The following is a 19,054-nucleotide window of genomic DNA, read 5'->3' on the forward strand; positions in this document are numbered from 1 at the left end:
CAACGAAATATTATACCACAGACTAAATAATGCCTAACGTTTAATTATGCTGATTAATACTTTGGGGAAAGCCAGAAACAAGGGTCACTGTGAAAGCCGGCACTTCAGCAAAGCATTTGACTCTTGGGCACTATAATTGTACATAACCTCTAGCGGAAGCAGTCGGATGCACGAAAAATGGTGAGCAATCAACTTCCGGACACAAAAACCACATAACAAGCATAATTCACTACACATAACACGATTAGCCTTGTTGGAAAAAAAGAGAAAGGTGAACGCTGAAGACGAGACTACAAGGAAAGCTCTCCCTACAGAACGCCCCGCCCCTGTCTCTGCAGTTCGGGTCGGGACTCGGAGGAGCGAGTGCCACCCCAGCCGCTGGAGTTTCCCGTGTGAGCAGCAGAACTCCCTACTGCCGCGTGGGAAAGGTGGGACTTCCTTATCCCTGCGTCATCTACAGCGCGACACAAGACGTCACCAATTTGGGAAGGTCAATCCGGGCCGCAGACCTGCGAGCGCTGCAACGCCTAGTGCAGCTGGCGCATGCGCAGGGCGGTGTGGGTTGAGGGGTGCGAATCGCTGGTCCTTGAGTCCGGCGACCTGGGCTCCGCTCCAATAAATACAGACATGCTGTGTCGGATGGGCGGTCGGTGGCAGCGGTTGCTGTCTACCCTACAGCTCCGGACTGGGGGCCTGCCTCTTATGCCATCCCTCAGGAGCAGCGCCGAGCCCCCGGCTCTCCCAGTGTGGGCGGTGGCGTCAGTCTCTGCAGTTGCCCCGGGCGGTGCGGGCGGCTGGTTTGAGGCCCTGGCAGCATCCGCGCCGGTGCGGGCGGCTGAGGAAGTGCTGCTCGGCGCGCACGCCGCCTCGGGCCTTCCTTGGTGGGGCAGCATTCTGCTCACCACTGTGGCGCTGCGCGGCGCGGTCACGCTGCCCCTAGCCGCCTACCAGCACTACATCCTGGCCAAGGTGAGGAGTACCGAGCAGCGCGAGTACCTGCGCGTCGCCTTAGCGGTGGAAGATAGACGTCTTCCAGGGCTTTAGATCCCGCGATGTTACCGGAGTGCTTAGTATTAATCATCATGGCCACTTTATTGCTAAAACTTTTAAGTAGCATTGGATGTGCAAATATTGGGCCACACGTGTACCTGAAATTTCATTTGTCCTATTGGGTTTGTGCTCGAAGTGATACCGCCATTTACCGGTGACGAGTTCTGCTCCTTCTAATGTTGAAGATTGAACACTAGAGAAGCACGCCAAGGCAAGCAGATTAAGCAGGTTTTATTTAAAGCTAATACTACAGACTTCTCCCGGCAGGGAGAAGGGGGCCATGGCTGATGTTCAAAAGTCCCAAGAAGTGAGCGCACCCTACATCTTTTATAGGTTAAATTCTCTTTTGTTCTCCAGTTCTCTCCCCCCCTTATCTCTCCTTCCTGCCTACGTGACTAGGCTAGGTTTTGCATTAAGTGAGAAGCCATGGGCAGGGGGAGGGACAAGGTGATTCAGGCAGGCAAGGGCCCAGGGGGCATTAATTAGCAGCTTCTTGCTTGCAGTTCTTGATAAAGGCAGGTAAATTTGGTAATCAATGGGCTCCAGAGATCCTTGACATTCCATTCTTCCAGGGGCAGTTTCCAACTTCCAGAGGCTGATGATTTTATGGCCTCCATTTCCTCGATTTGACGGGATCCCCTATTTCTACACTAACTACCTGTTCCCAATTCTGGCTTCAGAAGTACAAGTGGTTACTCGACTTGTTAATGATTGAAACCAGTAAAGAAATCAGAATATCGTTTGTATGTACAAACGTTTAAGGACAAATTCTACTTTGTACAATTATAATTCACCAGTAATTTTTTTCACTCTACAAAAATCAAAGTCATTAAATATTACACTTTAAAAAAACAGAAGAAACTGTATGCAAAAAACTGCGTGACCTTAACATCTTAAAAAGTTTTATCAGGCAGTATGTCAGCAGCATCTTTGTCCAAAGTATACCAACTTTTGTTTCTTATTAGAAAGAAATTACTAAGGTAGCAGTTTGCAAATGATATCTTATCTTGGCACTTAACCACCTACAATAGTTTTGCTGTCACCTGACTTTTTAGGACTTCCTTCTCTTTTCTGTGGTGTCAGTATAGCAATCCCTTCCTTTACTTGACAGTTTCTTGAGATGAAATCGAATAACTTGGGTTTAAGTGCTTTGAAAACAAAAATGGATTATTCATGTGTGAGATTTCAGAAATATGGTGTTCATGTTTTCAGATGATTATAGTTAGGAAGAAGTCACTGGGAAGCAAAACAAGAAAGGTAGCAACAGCATGAAGGCAGTGAGCTGCTTTACAGAAAGAACACAGGGCAAGAATAAATGTACTTTTTATTTTTGGTGTTGTGGCTATCAGCATACTAAAGCTTATTAATAGTGTGCTGTTTTCTCCTTTTATTCTACTGGGAAATCTAGGGGTGGAACAGTGAAACCCTTGGTGCAGTGTTCATTTAATACTTATAGTCCTGTGCTGTTATGTCTTTTGTAAAAGTGAGGGAGCAGGATTTTAGGGGTTAAATAACTTGCTTAAGATTAAACAACTAGGTGTACAAGCCAGAATTCGAATTTGTAACTAAGGACGTCTTAGGCGAATGGACATCTTATGCTTAAACTTAAAGTTTCTTGACATAGAACACAATTTTAAAATGAGGTAAGAATAAAATTATGAGAGGTTATGAATGAAGATCCTTTATGTGCTCATAACAAGTTCTACTTTTCCTTTAGCTAGGTGGAAAATTTGCAACCAGAAATAAAAAACATTGCCAGGCATCTTAACCATGAAGTTGCAGTTTATGCAAGTCAGTTGGGATGGTCCAAAAGAATTACCAGGTAAGTAATTTTATGCATATAGACCACGAGTGTGTGTGTGTGTGTGTGTGTGTGTGTGTGTGTGTGTGTGTGTGTAAAACATGTAAATGATGTTAATTATAGGTTTGGGTATGCTGTAGATTTGTCAGGAGAGTAGTTCCTATTTCATATTCTAATAAATCAGTATGTAGCATAACAGTTTTATATATTGAATAGGAAGCAAACAAATAGAACAAAGATAAGAGCCTACTTATGGATGTGTGTGTGTGTGTGTGTGTGTGTGTGTGTGTGTGTGTGTGTGTGTTTTGTTTTTGAGGTGGCATCTTTCCTAGTTCTCCAAATCCTGAGCTCTAATGATCCCTCCATCTCAGCCTCCCAAGTTCTGGGACTACCTTACTCAGCTTTATTCCTATACTCAAGGGACTCCAGCCCACTGAAAAATGCCTATCATCAAATAATGATAGTAGCAAATTGAGGAGTGTATAAAGGGTATGGGCAAAGAACTAGGGCATCAAGAAAGGCTTTACAGCATGAAGATACTTTGTCATTTTGTTGGAATATGGGTCCCCAAATGACAGAAATTTGCAAATTTGACCCTTTTGAAAAGATACAGCAGGTAATAACCCATATGAAAGGGGAAGTAGAAAACGTTAGTGCCATAGTGAAAGCACTTGTATAGCCAAGGTGCTGCGGATCCACTGTGGTTGTTCTGTGCCTCTTGGAAAGCCCTTGTCCAAGGGTGCTTTATTGTGCCCAAGGATGTCTGCAGTAACTTGTAAATCCTGCTTCAGGCCACCTAAGCTACTACCTAGTCTATTTCAGTCTTTACTAGACTGTGACAAAGTAGTCACTGGTTCACAATAATGAGAAAAATAAGGGTTTTGTAGTACAAATATGTGTTAAGTATAGTTATTCATGTATTCTATATAGGTATATATTTGCTAACTATCTTTAATGTAAGTTTGTGTCTATATTTAGTGCAAAAAAGACCTGACATTTAAAAAAATCACTGTGATAATTAAATGTCTATTTGGCAAAAGCTGGCAATCTTATAGTTTTGCAAATTTACCTTTCAGAGAAAACCAATGACTTTAGCCAAAGGTCAAACCAACAGATAAATTGCTAATCACCTAGATTATGAACATAGACTAGATAAGACATGTGGCACCTTACTTTTGTAGTACTGGCAGGATTGTTGTCTTTATCCATCCTTACACAAATTGTTGACTTTGTAGGAAGACATATCTGATGAAGACTTCCTGTATTTTTAGCAGTATTGTCTTGGGAGTCTGTTAGGTCATATAATACTTCCAAAACTATGCTTTTGTGGAAGTCTGATCTGTTGGATGACTTAAAGTCATTCAGGCCAGGCTCAGTGGTGCATGCCTATAATCCTAGCGGTTCTGAAGGCTGAGGCAGTAGGTTCATGAAATCAGAGCCAGCCTCAGCAAAAGTGAGGTACTCAATGAATTCATTGAGACCCTGTCTCTAAATAAAATACAAAATAGGACAGGGGATGTGGTTCAGTGGTCAGGTGCCCCTGAGTTCAATCCCTGGTACTCCCCTGCAATTAAAAGTCCTTTAGGAACCACAATATGCAGGTGTCTGTAGAGAAGTAATGAGGTAAAGTTGAAAAAAGAGGAAGGCCCAGAATGTCTGTATGTACTATCTTAATCTAATACTATAGTTTGATTAAGTTAAACAAAACTATTGAATGCCTGCCTTATACAAAATGTATAAATACCCAGGAAGCCGGGTACAGTGGTGCACACCTGTAATCCCAGTGACTCAGGAAGCTGAAATAAGAGGATTGCAGGTTGGAGACCAACCTCGGCAACATAGTAAGATCCTTTCTCAGAATACAAAAAGGGCTGGGGATGTAGCTTTGTGGTAGTGCTCCCTTGGATTTAGTCCCTAGTGCCGCAGGTTTATGATGTAAGAGATTTAAAGATGAATAAAACTCAACACTTGCCTTTCAAAGAAACTAGACTTTTGAACAGAAGTAATTAATATGGTAAACAGAACAGATTGAGAGACTCTTCATGAGAGTTGACTGAGAAATGGAGATCAATATACAGTACAAAGGAATATACAGTACAAAACCATATAGCTATAAAAGTTAAAGAAATCAAGTGATAAGGTATAGCCATGCAGAGATTTGAATAAAATGGACTTCCAGCTTTAATGTTTCTGATATTAATTGTAATCAGACCATGTCAGTAGTGAAATTTCCTGTTAAAACCTAATTGGCCTCCAGGCACAGTGATGCTGGCCTGTAATCCCAGCAACTCAGGATGCTGAGGCAGGAGGATCCCTAATATGATGCCAGCCTCAGCAATTTAGTGAGGCCCCAAACAACTTAGACCCTGTCTCAATAAAATATAAAATGGGCTGGGGACATAGCTCAGTGTTAAGGCACCCCTAGGTTTAATCCCTAGTACAAAAACAACAACAAAAGGAAAAAAAATACCTAATTGACTAAAGACAATAGCCGATAGAGACAAAGCCTATGGTCTAAAGATGTCAGATTTATCACATTGTTATGTAGTTTTGTACATTGCTATTAAAAGTTTCAGTAAAGGTTTAATTTGCCTTTTGCTTAGCTAGCCCCTTGCACAACTTATGATAATTAAGATCCCTTTTAACCAGTAATCATAACGTGTGTGTTTGTGCTTTGGGGATGAAGAACTACTAGTAATCGATTGACATTATCTTCTTACCCTCGTCCCTCAACTAGGCTCACTTATCTAAAGAATATGAGGAGGCTTGTTTCAGAGCTGTATGTTCGGGACAACTGCCATCCTTTCAAAGCCACGTTGTTGGTTTGGATTCAGTTTCCAATGTGGATCTTCATTTCTGTTGCCCTCCGGAATTTTAGCACAGGGGCAGTACACACAGAAGGTAACTATTATGGAAGTTCTCCTTTCCCAAATAAATTCTCTAACATTGTTGTACTCAAGAAAAAAAAATCATAATTTTCATAATTACCATTTACTCTCTTTCATATAAGGTATAGAATTTAAAATCTGAAGTGTAAATAAGCTAACTCTGTTAAGAAACATATTTTGTGTTGACCAAAAAAATAACAAAAAAAAAAAAAAGAAAAAAGAAAAACATATTGTGAGTGAAAATATCCTTATTTCAATGCAGGTCTTTAGTGTGAGGGATACCTTATTAGAATTGTCAAGCTACTTAGGTTTTGTATACTTCCCTCTGGTATTTTTAAGAATTTCTTTATGTTATTTATAAAACTATTTTAGCAGGTTTTTCTGTTCAGGAGCAGTTAGCTACTGGTGGGATCCTCTGGTTTCCTGACCTCACTTTGCTGGATTCCACTTGGATTCTTCCTGTCTCTGTTGGTGTCACCAATTTATTAATAGTTGAGGTCAGTGATTTTAAGTGATATTTGTTTGACATTTAAGTTATTGGGACTTTGTGGCTGCCGTTCTGACATCCTGTGTACATATGTTTGAGTTGGTGGAGATACCTCTGAGCTACAATTGAGACATTAACTTATGCCAGTCCTGTAACCTTTCTTCATCACAGCATTCTCATAATTAAAATAAGAGCACTGAATTAGAACACTTCTAAAGTCTCTTTTAGCTCTCAAATTACCCAATTTTAATACATTGAGTTTTATAATTTACTTTTGGTAAATATAATAATTAAGATGCTTGATCAGTTTGATTTTTATAAATATTTTTTTAGTTGCAGATGGACACAGTACCTTTATTTTATTTATTCATTTTATCTGGTGCTGAGGATGGAACCCAGTGCCTCATACATGCAAGGCAAGCACTCTACCACTGAGCTACAGCTCCACGCCAATTAATCTGATTTTATTCCCACAATAGAGTAATATTTTATATATATGCTTAAAATGTGAATTTGTAGGGTTGGGACATAGTCAGTACCTGACTGCCATTTTCTGGCTAAATGATCTTGGAAAAGTCATTGAATTTCTTTTACAAGATGAAGTGAGAAAATAAATAAATATAAAGTATGACTTCTCAGTCACCTCTAAGCCATTATCCCATGCTGCCTTATTCAACAGTTTGAAGGCATGCTTATAATTTCATAAAGACCTTTCTCAGCTGACTGTGGTGGCACATTTCTGTAATTCCAGCAACTCAAGAAGCTGAGGCAGGAGGATTGCAAGTTTGAGGCCAACCTAGGCAACTTATTAAGGCCCTGTCTTAATATTTAAAAAAAAAATTTTTTTTAAAGACTCCCCCGTAGCTCAGGGGTTAAACTCTCCTGGGTTCTGTCCATAGCAACACACACACAAAGCCATTCTCAGTCTCAGACTCAGGCTCTGAATAGACCATACATGGAACTGGAAGAAACCTTAGTTTTTTTTGTTTTTTTTTTTGACACTGGGGATTGAACCAAGGGACATTCTTCCACTGAGCTATATCCCCAGCCCTTTTTTATTTATTTTGTAAAGTCACTGAGGCTGATCTTAAACTTGCAATTCTCTTCCCTCAGGGTCCCTAGTTGCTGGGATTACAAGCATGTGCCACCATTTCTGGCTAAAAATTTTTTACCCTGGTTGGAATCTTACAGACCTCAGATCCACTGATCCTTGTTTGGGAAATCTGATACATCGGTTTAAAAATATTTTTTGCATACTGTTTATTTATTTTTTCAAGGAAAAGTTTCTTGAGGAAAGACTTCATATGTAGTCTAAATATGTTTCCTAAGAGCACCTAGCACAGCCCTCTGAATTGGTTGATAATGAATATTTGCTATAAAAAATGTAGCAATAAACAAAGGTTAAAATGAATTAATATCAGTGCTCTGGTCTTTTCCTCCATACCATCTAATTACTAATAAAAATTTGTTTTTATTTAATCTACAATACGTGCTAGGCATTTTTGTAAGCAATGTACATGAATTAACTCATTTGATTATTAACCCTGATTATTATTACCCTATTTTAAGGAGGGGAAAAAAAGGCACAGAAAGATTAAAAGTGGTGCAAGGTTATTTAGCCACTAAAACTGCAGAGCTACTGTCTGACCCTAACTAGTTTGGTTCTGGATGATCATTACACTGTGCTTCCTCTTAAATAAATAATTCACATGTCATAACTGCTTTTCCTAGCCTTGGCTCTTCCCTTTACTCCAAGTAATCAGATCACAAATCTGTGAGATATTTATTGAATGCCTTTTCTATACCAGGAACTATAAGTAGGGATTCTTTAAGCTCCATTGAAGAAATCTGCATAATTATTAAGTTTTTTTAAGATGGATGATCAGTCATATAAATTTATCTTTGTTTTAATTTTTCTTTGCTTTTCCTTTTTTTGCAGTACTGGGTAGTTAACTCATGGCCTTGCGCAGATAGGCAATGACTTCACCACTGGACTATACCCCAGTCCTTTTTTTTACTGGGGGAGGCCAGTTAGAAATCAACTTGTATTGTAAAGCTTGTCTGATATCATATGCATTGTACTAATCATTGTGTGTGTGTGTGTGTGTGTGTGTGTATTCTCCCCCTTCAGATTTTTGCTCTACAAAAAATTGGAATGTCTCGATTTCAGAAGTATGTTACATACTTTGTCCGTGCTGTATCAATATTGATGATTCCAATTGCTGCAACAGTACCTTCCGTGAGTAAGCACCAGCATTGTGTGTGTCATATGCTAAATATTCTCTGTCCTGAGTTTAACTGGGATCCTGCCTCTTTCATTGAATTTCCTCTGGCTACTTGATTTCTTACTGATTTGGGAGTATTTATAGTAACTAAGCTACTCTGTTTCTATCACCAAGAAATTTGGACATTTCTTGGGATTGATTAATCTTCTTTTATGTGAATGTGTCTTAACTCTCCTACTAAATCAAACTCCTTTTCCTGCCTCTGTTTTTTCGATCTTGCTAAGTATTTTGCATCATACCATGAATATATTTGCCTTATTTGATTAGTTGATATATTGAACTTTTTATTTCTGTATAGACAGACTAGAGGAATTAGATAATATTAGATAATATTGTTCTGATTTATGCCTAATTAAACTTTAGATAAAAATAGTTCTTTGTAGTTATTCCATTCCTTTGGTATTTCCAACAGATACTTTATAGCTGTGGCAGGTAGCTCCATGTTTACTCAAAGCCAACACAGACCATTAAGTAGAATATACTGGTTGCTTGTAGTTAGGGTTGTATCAGCAAATATTAAAGTAATTCACAGTAGTTGTTTTAGAGATTAGAATAATATGTTTTTTACATCAAAATGTTTTTTAAGCTATCACTTGAATATAATTCTGTCCTTAATCCTGTGTAAAATAAATTTCCTCATCTCTGAGATACACAACATAATGTCTATGAGAATTAATGAAGTAGTATCAAGTATGTTTTATAATCCTTTTTTATAATGGTAGTATTGTTGTAAAATATTCCATAAAAGTAGACTTGTACAGATTTCTGGTAATAAACAATACCAGTTCAACCAAAGAACTCCCCCCACCACCACCAATGAAATAAAATAGGAGCAATGAAGTTTCAGTGAAGAATTGGGTTTTGAATAAGTTAACACATCTGAAAAACTGTCTTGAGTACCCGAGTTTATTCTGTCAAACATAGGAAACCAAGAGTTAGATGGTTTAGGAAAGATGTGCAGAGTCCATGAAGACAGTTGAGACCCACCCTGCTTTTCTTTTTTTTTTTTTCCTTCTTTTGTGGTACTGAGGATCAAACTCAAGGATGCTTTACCATTATGCCCCATCTTCAGTACTTTTTAAAAAATTTTTTGAGACAAGTGTTTCTCTTAAGTTGCTGAGACTGACCTTGAACATGTTATCCTCCTGCCTCAGCTTCCCAAGTCACTGGGATTACAGGTGTGCCTACCTGTCTCTACTCCATTATCCACACCTTCTGATTTCTCTCATTAAGTATGGTCATGATGACTTCTAGAGCTTGTTATTTTGCTGGATTGGTAAAGGGTGCTTTAAATACAATCAGCTTCTTTTAATAAGCATTACCAGCTGTCCTACCAAACTATTGTATTTACATCTTAATTGTGTGGCCAAACTTGGCTGCAGAAGAGACTGAGAAGTACGTATATTCTTTCTTTTTTTCTTCCCCTGTAAGATGGTAGTGTGCCCAGCTGAAAAATCTGGATTTTGTTGCTCATGAAGAAGAGGGATTGATATTTACATGATAGGTTGTAGTCCCTGAGACAATGATACCTGTTTATTCAGTGTTGACTTCATGCCAGGCACTTTAAAATGTTTTAGGTACATTACCTCATTTAATTCTCCCAAAAGTACAATGAGTTAGGTACTCAGAATCTCTACTTTGGTACTGAGGAGATTGAGGCACAAGTAGGTTAAATAACTCCAAGGTCACTTACTTGCTTAGGCTGGGTTTTAACACACATCTAGGCTGTTCGGTCATTGCTCCTAACTGGTGTGCTAATCTACTTTTGATGACATATTACTTTCTACCTGAAAGACTTATTTTGGAACATGCAAGTGCTTAACATAGGCCACATACTGTGCTTATCACACTGTATGAAATAGCTCATTTATTCCTCAAAGTAGTCTTCTGAAGTACATCTGTTTCTGGCCTATTTTAGGTGAAGCAACTGAAACAAAAGAAAAATAGTTTATGAAAAGTCAGATACAAGGCAAATAGGATTCAAACTCAAGCGTTTTGACTCTAGAACCAGAACTGAGCAACCACATGGTTTTGCTCGTGGGGACTGACCTGATGCCAAAGAAAGTTTGGAACAGATGTGTGAATAGTAGGGTTTTGAGAGTCTGTAGAACTTGGTCATCAACCTAAATAGTCTGGGTGATAACACAAAAGAAAGATGCAGATAATGCTGAAACTGTCTCAAGAAGGCAAAGATGATGCATTCTTGACTCTGCTGAGAAACTGGTTATGGGGAAAATTGGGGGAAGATAAATGAGTACATGGGGGAAAATAAGGTCTAGGGAGTCTTAATGTTGTTATTGCAAATGCCACAGCCCAATTTTCATTATTCCACCTCAATATATAACCAATTTATCAGACCTTTGGTGGAGAAAAGTGTGCTTTGTTGCCAAAGGGGAAGTAAGATCACTTCTGGGCCTCACCTGGCAACTGCTTTCTGCCATCCACTTGATGCTATAAATACTTTTTTTTTTTTTTTTTGCTTTTTGGTTTTTCTTTCTAACTTTATTACCTATTAAATCCCTCACAGTATTTAATAGCTGCACAGGTTTGCTTGGTCCCAGTGTACTTCATTTAGAGATTGTTGTATATTATATGTGTGTATATATATATATATATATATGTATTTATATTTTATTGCTTCTGTGTCTCTGGACTTTGGTGTCCTTGAAGAATGGACAGGCACTAATATCCATGTTCTCTCTTTTTAGTCAATTGTTCTCTACTGGTTATGCTCCAGCTTCATGGGCCTTTCACAGAACTTGCTGCTGCGTTCTCCTAGATTTCGCCGACTTTGCCAAATACCATTGACCAAATCCGATTCAGATACTCCTTATAAAGACCTCTTTGCTGCCTTCTATGCCAAGTTCATTTCAAGAAAATGACATATTTTCCAATAATGTTGAAATGGTTGTGTCATTATGACCTTAATATATTTAGGTTGATATATTGATATATTCAGATATTAATTTGCCTTTATATAAAAATCATGAACTCTAAGTTCTATGGGTTAAGCTATAATCCAGATATCTTTGACAATAATTAAAATCTTTGAAGTGCTAGAAATGTAGTATGTTTAATTGTGAAAGAGTGTAAGAAAGGAATTAAAGTACCTGCCCTAATTTATAAAATTCCAACATGTTAGAGGTGTTTAGAGAATGGGATCAGATACTGAATGATGTCAAATTGTTATAAAAAGTTCCACATATTAAAGATTTTGTAAAATAAAAGGATATAGTGAGGTGATTCTTAGTATTTTGGAAGGGGGCAGAATTACAGACTCTTTTGGGTATCTGATAAAAGGCTGTGTTTGGTTTCTCTTCAGTGAAAACTTGAACTCACTTTCTAAGGACCTTTGTTGTTACCCCAAAGGTCTTTTGGAACTCTTAATCAAGAAATCTTAAAAGAACATATGTTGCTGTTCATATGTGGTTGAAATACCTGCAGTAGAATGGTATACTCATACAACTACCTAATATAGATAATGTCTTCTGGCCCTCCTCTGAAAGAACAAAAGGTGTACAATTTGCGGGACGCAGTGGCTCATGCCTGTAATCCCAGTAATCCCAGCAGCTTAAGAGGCTGAGGCAGGATCATGAGTTCAAAGCAGCCTCAGCAAAGGGGAGGTGCTCAGTGAGACCCTGTCTCTAAATAAAATACAAAACAGGACTGAGGATGTGGCTCAGTGGTTGAGTGTCCCTGAGTTCAATACCTGGTACCCCACAAAAAAGTACCTTCTACTGGGTGTGGCATCACATACCTGTAATTCCAGCTACTCGGGAGACTGAGGCAGGAGGATCAAAAGTTTTCTTCCAGCCTGGGCAACTTAGGGAGATCCTATTTCAAAATTAAGAATGAATGAATAAAAAGACTGGAGATGTAGTTCAAGTGGTAGAGCACTTTGCTTGGACTTGTATGTGCTAGGACCTGGTTTTAATCCCATGTACCACAAAAAAAACAGAACAAACAAAAAAAACCAAACCCTGTACATTCCATTTTCTATTTAAGAACTCTGGAATACAGAGTATGACACTGAATACTGCTAGAGACTAAGGTAGAAATTTTTTTTTTAGGCATTAAGTTTATGTAGTCAAAGGCAGAAAACTAGAAGGGCAGTTACATATTATGAAGATGATTTTAAACTGTTATTATTTGGAAGGATAAAATACTCCAGTGGGCTTATGAAAGAGACTCAGCATAGGAAAACTTCACAGATAATTGAAATTATGACTTCAGTTTGCTTAATTTGGAAACATGATAAAATTAATTGTGGCTGAATATTTAGGAACAAATTTGACAGATATTTGAGAAGATTATAAAATTTCCTTGAGTTAAAATATGGACCTGATTCTAAGAAACCCTGTCATACCATCTTGATGTTTTACAATAAAATGAAAACTAAAGCAAAATTGATTTGTAATTTATTTGATATCTGTTAACTCTTAGTTGGCCCATTTAATGAATTTAAGCAGTTTTTAATATAAAAATGAAACCTACAGAGGTAAGAATCGGCATTACCATGTTACTCTAGTTCGCTGAGATTTCAGAGATGAATGGTGGCAGTTGAGACTAGGTTCTTTATTTCCCAATTATGGTGTAGACTGCCTAATTGAAGCAACTACTGCCCAGTCACAGTGAAGGAATTGAAATTTAGGTATAGCCAATCATTATTTATGGATTTTGTATTTGCAAACTTGCTACTTATTAAAATTTATTCACGTCCCCCAAAATCAATACTTAGAGTCAAAAATTGGAGTCACATGAAGCACATTCTTCCAGAGGAAACAAGGTGACACTTTTAGTTCTCCTTTGCAGATTGCTACCATGTTCTTGTTTCTTTGCTTTTTGTTGGTGATTTTTGCAGTTTACAGTGGTCCTGAAGTGTTTATCTAATGTTTTTAAGCATAAGACTAATGGGCCTTTCAGAGAGAATAAATATGTGTCCATGAGTTACAGAGCTGTTGACAGAGTTTAGTGTTAATGAACCAATATAATGTACTGCTCTGTTGACAAAAATGTCAGAACTTGCAGGATCTTAATCTCATATGTTCCCCAGGAGCAATGATTCAGTATTCACTAATTCAGTGTTTGTGAATTTTGTAGGAACAACTACTGTGAATAAAGAAAAATGACTATACATCCTGATAAACCCATTGTAAACTGAAAATAGCATAGGTCAAAAATGCATTTAACACACCTATTAAACATCATAGCTCAGCAGCACAGTACACTTTAGAGGATCAGTTGTTTACCCTTCTTAATGTCTGTCTAACTGGGAGCTACAGCTCCCTAGGCTAGAAAAGATCAAAATTAAAAGTTTATAGTATCGTTTCTACTGAAGAGATATCTTTAATATCAATTTTGCATCATTATAAAGTTGAAAATTGGAAGTTGGACCATTATAAGTCAGGGGTCATTTATGTTTGCAACATGTACAAATCAAGGAAGCAGAGGCAGAAATGTGTTTACTGATTTTATCATCGTAAAAAGAAAGGGAATTTGAGAAATATTTTGGCAGGTACAATTTCTGGAACAACTTGGCCTTTGATACAAAGATGTGTATTTATCTTTTTTCAAAAGATTTTACCTAATTTCCTATCGCTTTTTCATCTTTAAACCTTCAGATTTGAAACTGCTTTTCAAATATACACTAAATTTGAGAGTACAAGGCCCTTCCAGATCTCAACATAATTTATGATGAGGTGTAACCCAGAGGTTGATAAGAAAATCTTTATCCATGTGTAAATAAAACTGGTGTGTTATGAACTTTGGTGAAGCAGTCACCTGACTTAAAAGAAAAGACTCCATTTCTTTTTAAGTAGAAAGAGATATTTCAAAAAAATCATAAGTCCATAGCCTTTTTTCCTAATTCTGCAATAGTTATATACTGCAGCAGTTCCAGAATCTGAGGTCAGGGGAGGTGGTCTGCTGAAAAGGGATAGGACACAAATACTGTTAAGACCTTTGACATCTTGCTGTCTGGCCCACTTATTTCCCCAGAGTTAGAGGAACTGGTGGCAGAGCTCCACCTTGGGCCCTGCAGAGTTCAGGAAGTCTGTATTGGGGACCATCATGAGAGAAAACCTAAACAATTCCTATACTGGTCAGATGTCATAGGTGGAAATGAGAGGCTTACAAAAGAAAAAAAAATCAATTTCCTTAATAGCCACATTCACAGAAACCCCAGGAGATGTTGCAGAACCACATTAAGGAACTTAAGGGGAAATAACAGACTTGGTGAAAAACCCCCTTTCAGTTAATTTTTTTTTTCTTCTCAACTGAAGATTGAACCCAGAACCTTGATATTGCCAGGGAAGTGCTCTATACCTCTGAGCGACAGCCCTGCTCTTCAGTTATCCTTAAAAGAATTCAAGAGCAAAAGACCAAACCAAACCTCATGTCAGAAGGTAGAGCAGTCCTCATAGACCACATTGAAGAAATCGGTGTGAAAAAAAAATGAGTGTGCAGGTACACTTCAGTAGCTTCTATATTTTAATGTGTCTTTTAAATCATCTTTATGCCTTCATATTTTCCTACTCTGTGGATTCCAGGAATTACATTGTTTCTTTTTACTTTTTCTTCTTCTTTTTCAGAAATCATCTCTGAAATTGCCTCAATATCAGATTCAGCCCTGGAACCAGTAGGAGTGCAGACTCTAGAAAAAAAAATTAAAAGAATGTAGTTTGTTTTATTCTCTTGTGTATTATCCTAAAATGACCACAGAATGTGGACTGTTAAATTTTGAGGCAAAATATTTTTGAAACCATGCAAAAATTTATATTTTTATATTAAAGATAAATATTTAAAGCTTCATATAAATATGCTATAAAACAGTGAGTTTCCATTAAAAACACTGTCTTATGAGCTGTCCTAGCAGCACCCATATAATATGAATATTTTCGGTGTGGGTACTGGAGATTGAACCCAATAGCACTTTACCACTGAGCTACATCCCCAACCCTTTTTAATTTTATTTTAAGTTGGTCTTGCTAAGTTGCTAAGGCTAGCCTCAAACTTCTGATCCTCCTGCCTCAACCACTCAGGACACTGGAATTACAGGTGTGCACTACTGTGCCCAGCTATAATTTGGAAGTTATATGAATTGATGGAAATTTTTCTATTTGAACCTTACAAAATTTTACAAGTATAATTTAAGTTACAATAACATTATTTTCTAATTTCTATTCATTATATTTATATATACATTCTGATAGTATTTTATGAAAGCATTTAGCTTTGGAAAGTTGGAATTCATGCAGCATTTAACCCATAGATAATTTTATTTACCTGGAAGTTACTAAAACTTTTGTTGTTTTTACTGGTTATACAACTAAACTAAAAAATTCATACAAATATAAGAATATAAGAATACATAATGTGTATGTATGTATGCATGTATGTCTTTATATCTGAATTTGGTTCATGAATATTTCAAGCAAAGTCCTAAAAAAATCTGAATTTATATGTATTCTTCTTTGCTAATATAAGAAGTATGAAGCCTCCAGATATCTCCTTAATAATTCCTTAAGAAAGTGAAAAACTAATAATGGGGCAAGTTAATGTTACTGGAGAATTCTGTAGATCTGTAATCTTGGTATAACAATACATAAGATCAAGTTGGTACGTGAATCTCGTGTATGATGAAATTTAAAAATTCATAGTTTATAAAAAGAAAGAACATAAAAAGCTCAAAAGATCAGGATTCAGCAAATTTTCAAAATACTGAATAGATGAAAATATTTTTTTCTTTAATTTACAAAGTTTGATTTTTGTATATGTGCTAAATATTAAGAACTGTGGACAGTCTTCCTGCCAGTGAGCTGGCTTGTAAAAATGTGTGATTGAGGTGGTGAAATTTCTTTTTAGGAATCTGGAATCAAATAAAAATAATGTGCATTTATTTGCAACTTGAAAGTGTGGTGCACTTCTCCTTCCTTTTACTTACACCTATAAATCTGGAGGAAAAGTGCTGCATTTCTGCAAATAAAATAATTGTTTCAAATACAGTCGGCAGCAAGTTATTAATACCTTAGCATGTCTGTAGTGATCTGTCACACCCAAAACATTGTTTGCAAAACTAAATTCTCATGTAGAGGTAGTATCAATTCTGGTTGAGCCCTACAATATAACCACTACTGAATGGTTTTGGTGCAGAGGGTGTTATCTTCCTTTATGTACAGTATGTAGAAGCTTCAAATTATAGACTAAAACTGGGTACTAATAATGAAGCTGCAGGGCGGGAGTGGGGAATAACTAACATTCACTCATATCAAGCTCTTGAAAGCCTACCGTTATCTACCCAGAAGAACCCTAGAGTGGTATATCAGCAAATTTATTTATTTAGTTATTAGTTTTATAAACCACTAGGTCCAAACTAGCTATTATAGTTAGAATAAAAGATACAAGCTTCGAAATAAGATTTGAAAAGACAGTATGTTGTCAAGATGTTTTCTGAGTATAATTGTTATTTTTAAGAAACATTTTAAGAATCTTTCAAAAGATGGTACAAGGAAATTAGTGTGGCTTCCTACTGAGCTTGGTCTCTAGAACCAGATCTTGTCACTGTCCTGCTTCTGTGATCTGGGACACATTCAGCAATACAACCCTATCCACAGAGGCACAGCTAGGGCTAATTATTTTGGGAAACTTGGGGTTGGTTAAATCTGCTATGCCTGATTTCTGGTGCTTCCTGTCATTTACTGTCTCCCAAACTTTTCTTCTCATCTTGATCTAGGGTTCCTTTTATTTAATGAATCTCCCACTGCACCCCTACCCTCCCAAACCTTCCCACTCTGCTCTTCTTGTCTCTACTACAGAGTAAACAAAACTCTCCTAATATTTCTGCATCCCTTTCAAATCTTTCTTCCCTCTTTTTCCAGGTAACTTAGGATGGTGGAAGGGGGCACATCCAATTTTTGTTTATAGATCATTAGTTCCCTGCTCTATGTAAAAGTAGCTTTCTGTTTACGCACATGCCAACTGGCTCCCTACTCCCTACCTTCCTTTTTTCTGACATCTATCTGCTACTTGGTCATCCCTCTCCTTTCCTGGCTCCCCCTCTCTCCAATCCTGTCATCACACTGGGTGACATCAGTAGCAAAGCAGATGATGCATGTGACAGCTTCCACTCAGCTGTCTCAACTACTATGTCAGATATGCTAGTAATTTCTTTCCTACCCTTCAGGAATAAATCTCACTTGATAACTCAGTCTTACTCTAAGCCATAGGTGATTGGGCCAGGGTTGATCACACAGCCCCAGTGGAACCAATCAGACCACTCTTGGAAATATGAACTAAGAAGATGTGCTGAGATCAAGTCAGCTGGCTGTGGGGAATTGAATCATGTGCAGTGAAGGCCCAACCAGCCTTCCTACTAGCCCAAAACTGAATGTATGACAAAGTCAGGGTGTTGCCCAGAAGACACTGATAGCAAAGAAAGCTTGTATTGCTGAAGAAAAAGCAAATATGACACCTCAGGAGAAAGAGCCAAAGCTAAGAGATCTCACAGGTCCCTTGTCCTAAAATAGGTAGCCAGAATTTTAACATATGAAGTCTCAGCTGTGCATTAGTTTCTGGTTGCTGCTGTAGCATATTACTGCCACTTACTGACTAAGGCAACACAACATATTATAGTTCTGGGACTCAGAAGCTGAAACAGTTCTGCAGGGCTATGTCCCTTCTGAAGGACTAGTGGAGAATGCTTTGCCTATGCTAGTTTCCAGAGGCTGCCCAAACTCCTTGGCTCACAACCTGCTTCACTCCAACCCTTTCTGTGGCTGCATCTGGTCTCTCATCCTGATCCTCCTTCCCCCCCTCATAAAGTTCCACATGAGTACATTAGACCCACTCTGAAAATCCGGTATGATTTTTATATTTCAAAGTCCTTAATCAGTCACATCTAAAAAGCCCTTTGGCATTTCACCTGAAATATGTGCAGGTTTAATTGATGAAGACGTGGCCCACTTTGGGGGCAGACACTCTTTTTATACCAAAGCCCTCAGCTGTTCTTAAATTTCAGTCTTGGGTATTCACGATACAGCTCTGTGCCTTTGTATTATCTCCACTCCAACCCCATCCCATGCATTAATTTCCTAGGGCTACCAGAGTAGAGTCACAAACTGGGTGGTTTACACCCACAGAAATTTATTTCTGTTTCAGAGAAAGAAGTCTGAAATCAAGGTGATGGCAGGGTTGGTTCTCTCTTATATTATAGCACTGAGGGAGAGGTTTTTTTCATGAGTTTCTTCTCACTTCTTATGGCTGTTGTCAATTCCTGGTATTGCAGGATGTTAGCTGTGGCACTCCAATCTCTTTCCTTACCTGGCCTCTTCCCCGTATATCCTGGGTCTCTGTGTTGAAATTTTCCTTTTCTTTCTCTTATTAAGACATAGTTTGGGATTGAAGGTCCACACTGATCCAGCATGACCTCATCCGAAATTGATCACATCTGAAAGACTATTTCCAAATAAAGTCACAGGTACTGGGGGTTAGGACTTGAACATGTCTTTGGGGGAGAGGAGACATAGGTGAGCAAACCACACGTTAT

General features: G+C 37.9%; 1 protein-coding gene across 6 annotated transcripts; it reads left to right on the top strand.

Moving 5' to 3' along the window:
- The first annotated feature begins 452 nt into the window (after nucleotides 1-452).
- COX18 (cytochrome c oxidase assembly factor COX18) lies at nucleotides 453-16,649 on the top strand. 6 transcript variants are annotated; one of them, XM_079152960.1, is made up of 6 exons: nucleotides 453-969; nucleotides 2,772-2,872; nucleotides 5,589-5,752; nucleotides 6,112-6,236; nucleotides 8,358-8,465; nucleotides 15,102-16,649. In XM_079152960.1, the coding sequence occupies exons 1-6, from the start codon at nucleotides 544-546 to the stop codon at nucleotides 15,150-15,152; spliced, it is 975 nt and encodes a 324-aa protein (XP_079009086.1). In that variant the 5' UTR covers nucleotides 453-543; the 3' UTR covers nucleotides 15,153-16,649. The 6 variants fall into 6 exon arrangements, with proteins under 6 accessions (XP_079009086.1, XP_079009085.1, XP_079009083.1 ...); XM_079152959.1 differs by lacking the exon at nucleotides 15,102-16,649 and adding an exon at nucleotides 11,220-14,049 and having other exon boundaries at nucleotides 8,358-8,469; XM_079152957.1 differs by lacking the exon at nucleotides 15,102-16,649 and adding an exon at nucleotides 11,220-14,049.
- The last annotated feature ends 2,405 nt before the right edge of the window (nucleotides 16,650-19,054 follow it).

Source organism: Sciurus vulgaris (genome assembly GCF_902686455.1).
Source record: "Sciurus vulgaris genome assembly, chromosome: 9".
NCBI classification, from domain to species: Eukaryota; Metazoa; Chordata; class Mammalia; order Rodentia; family Sciuridae; genus Sciurus; species Sciurus vulgaris.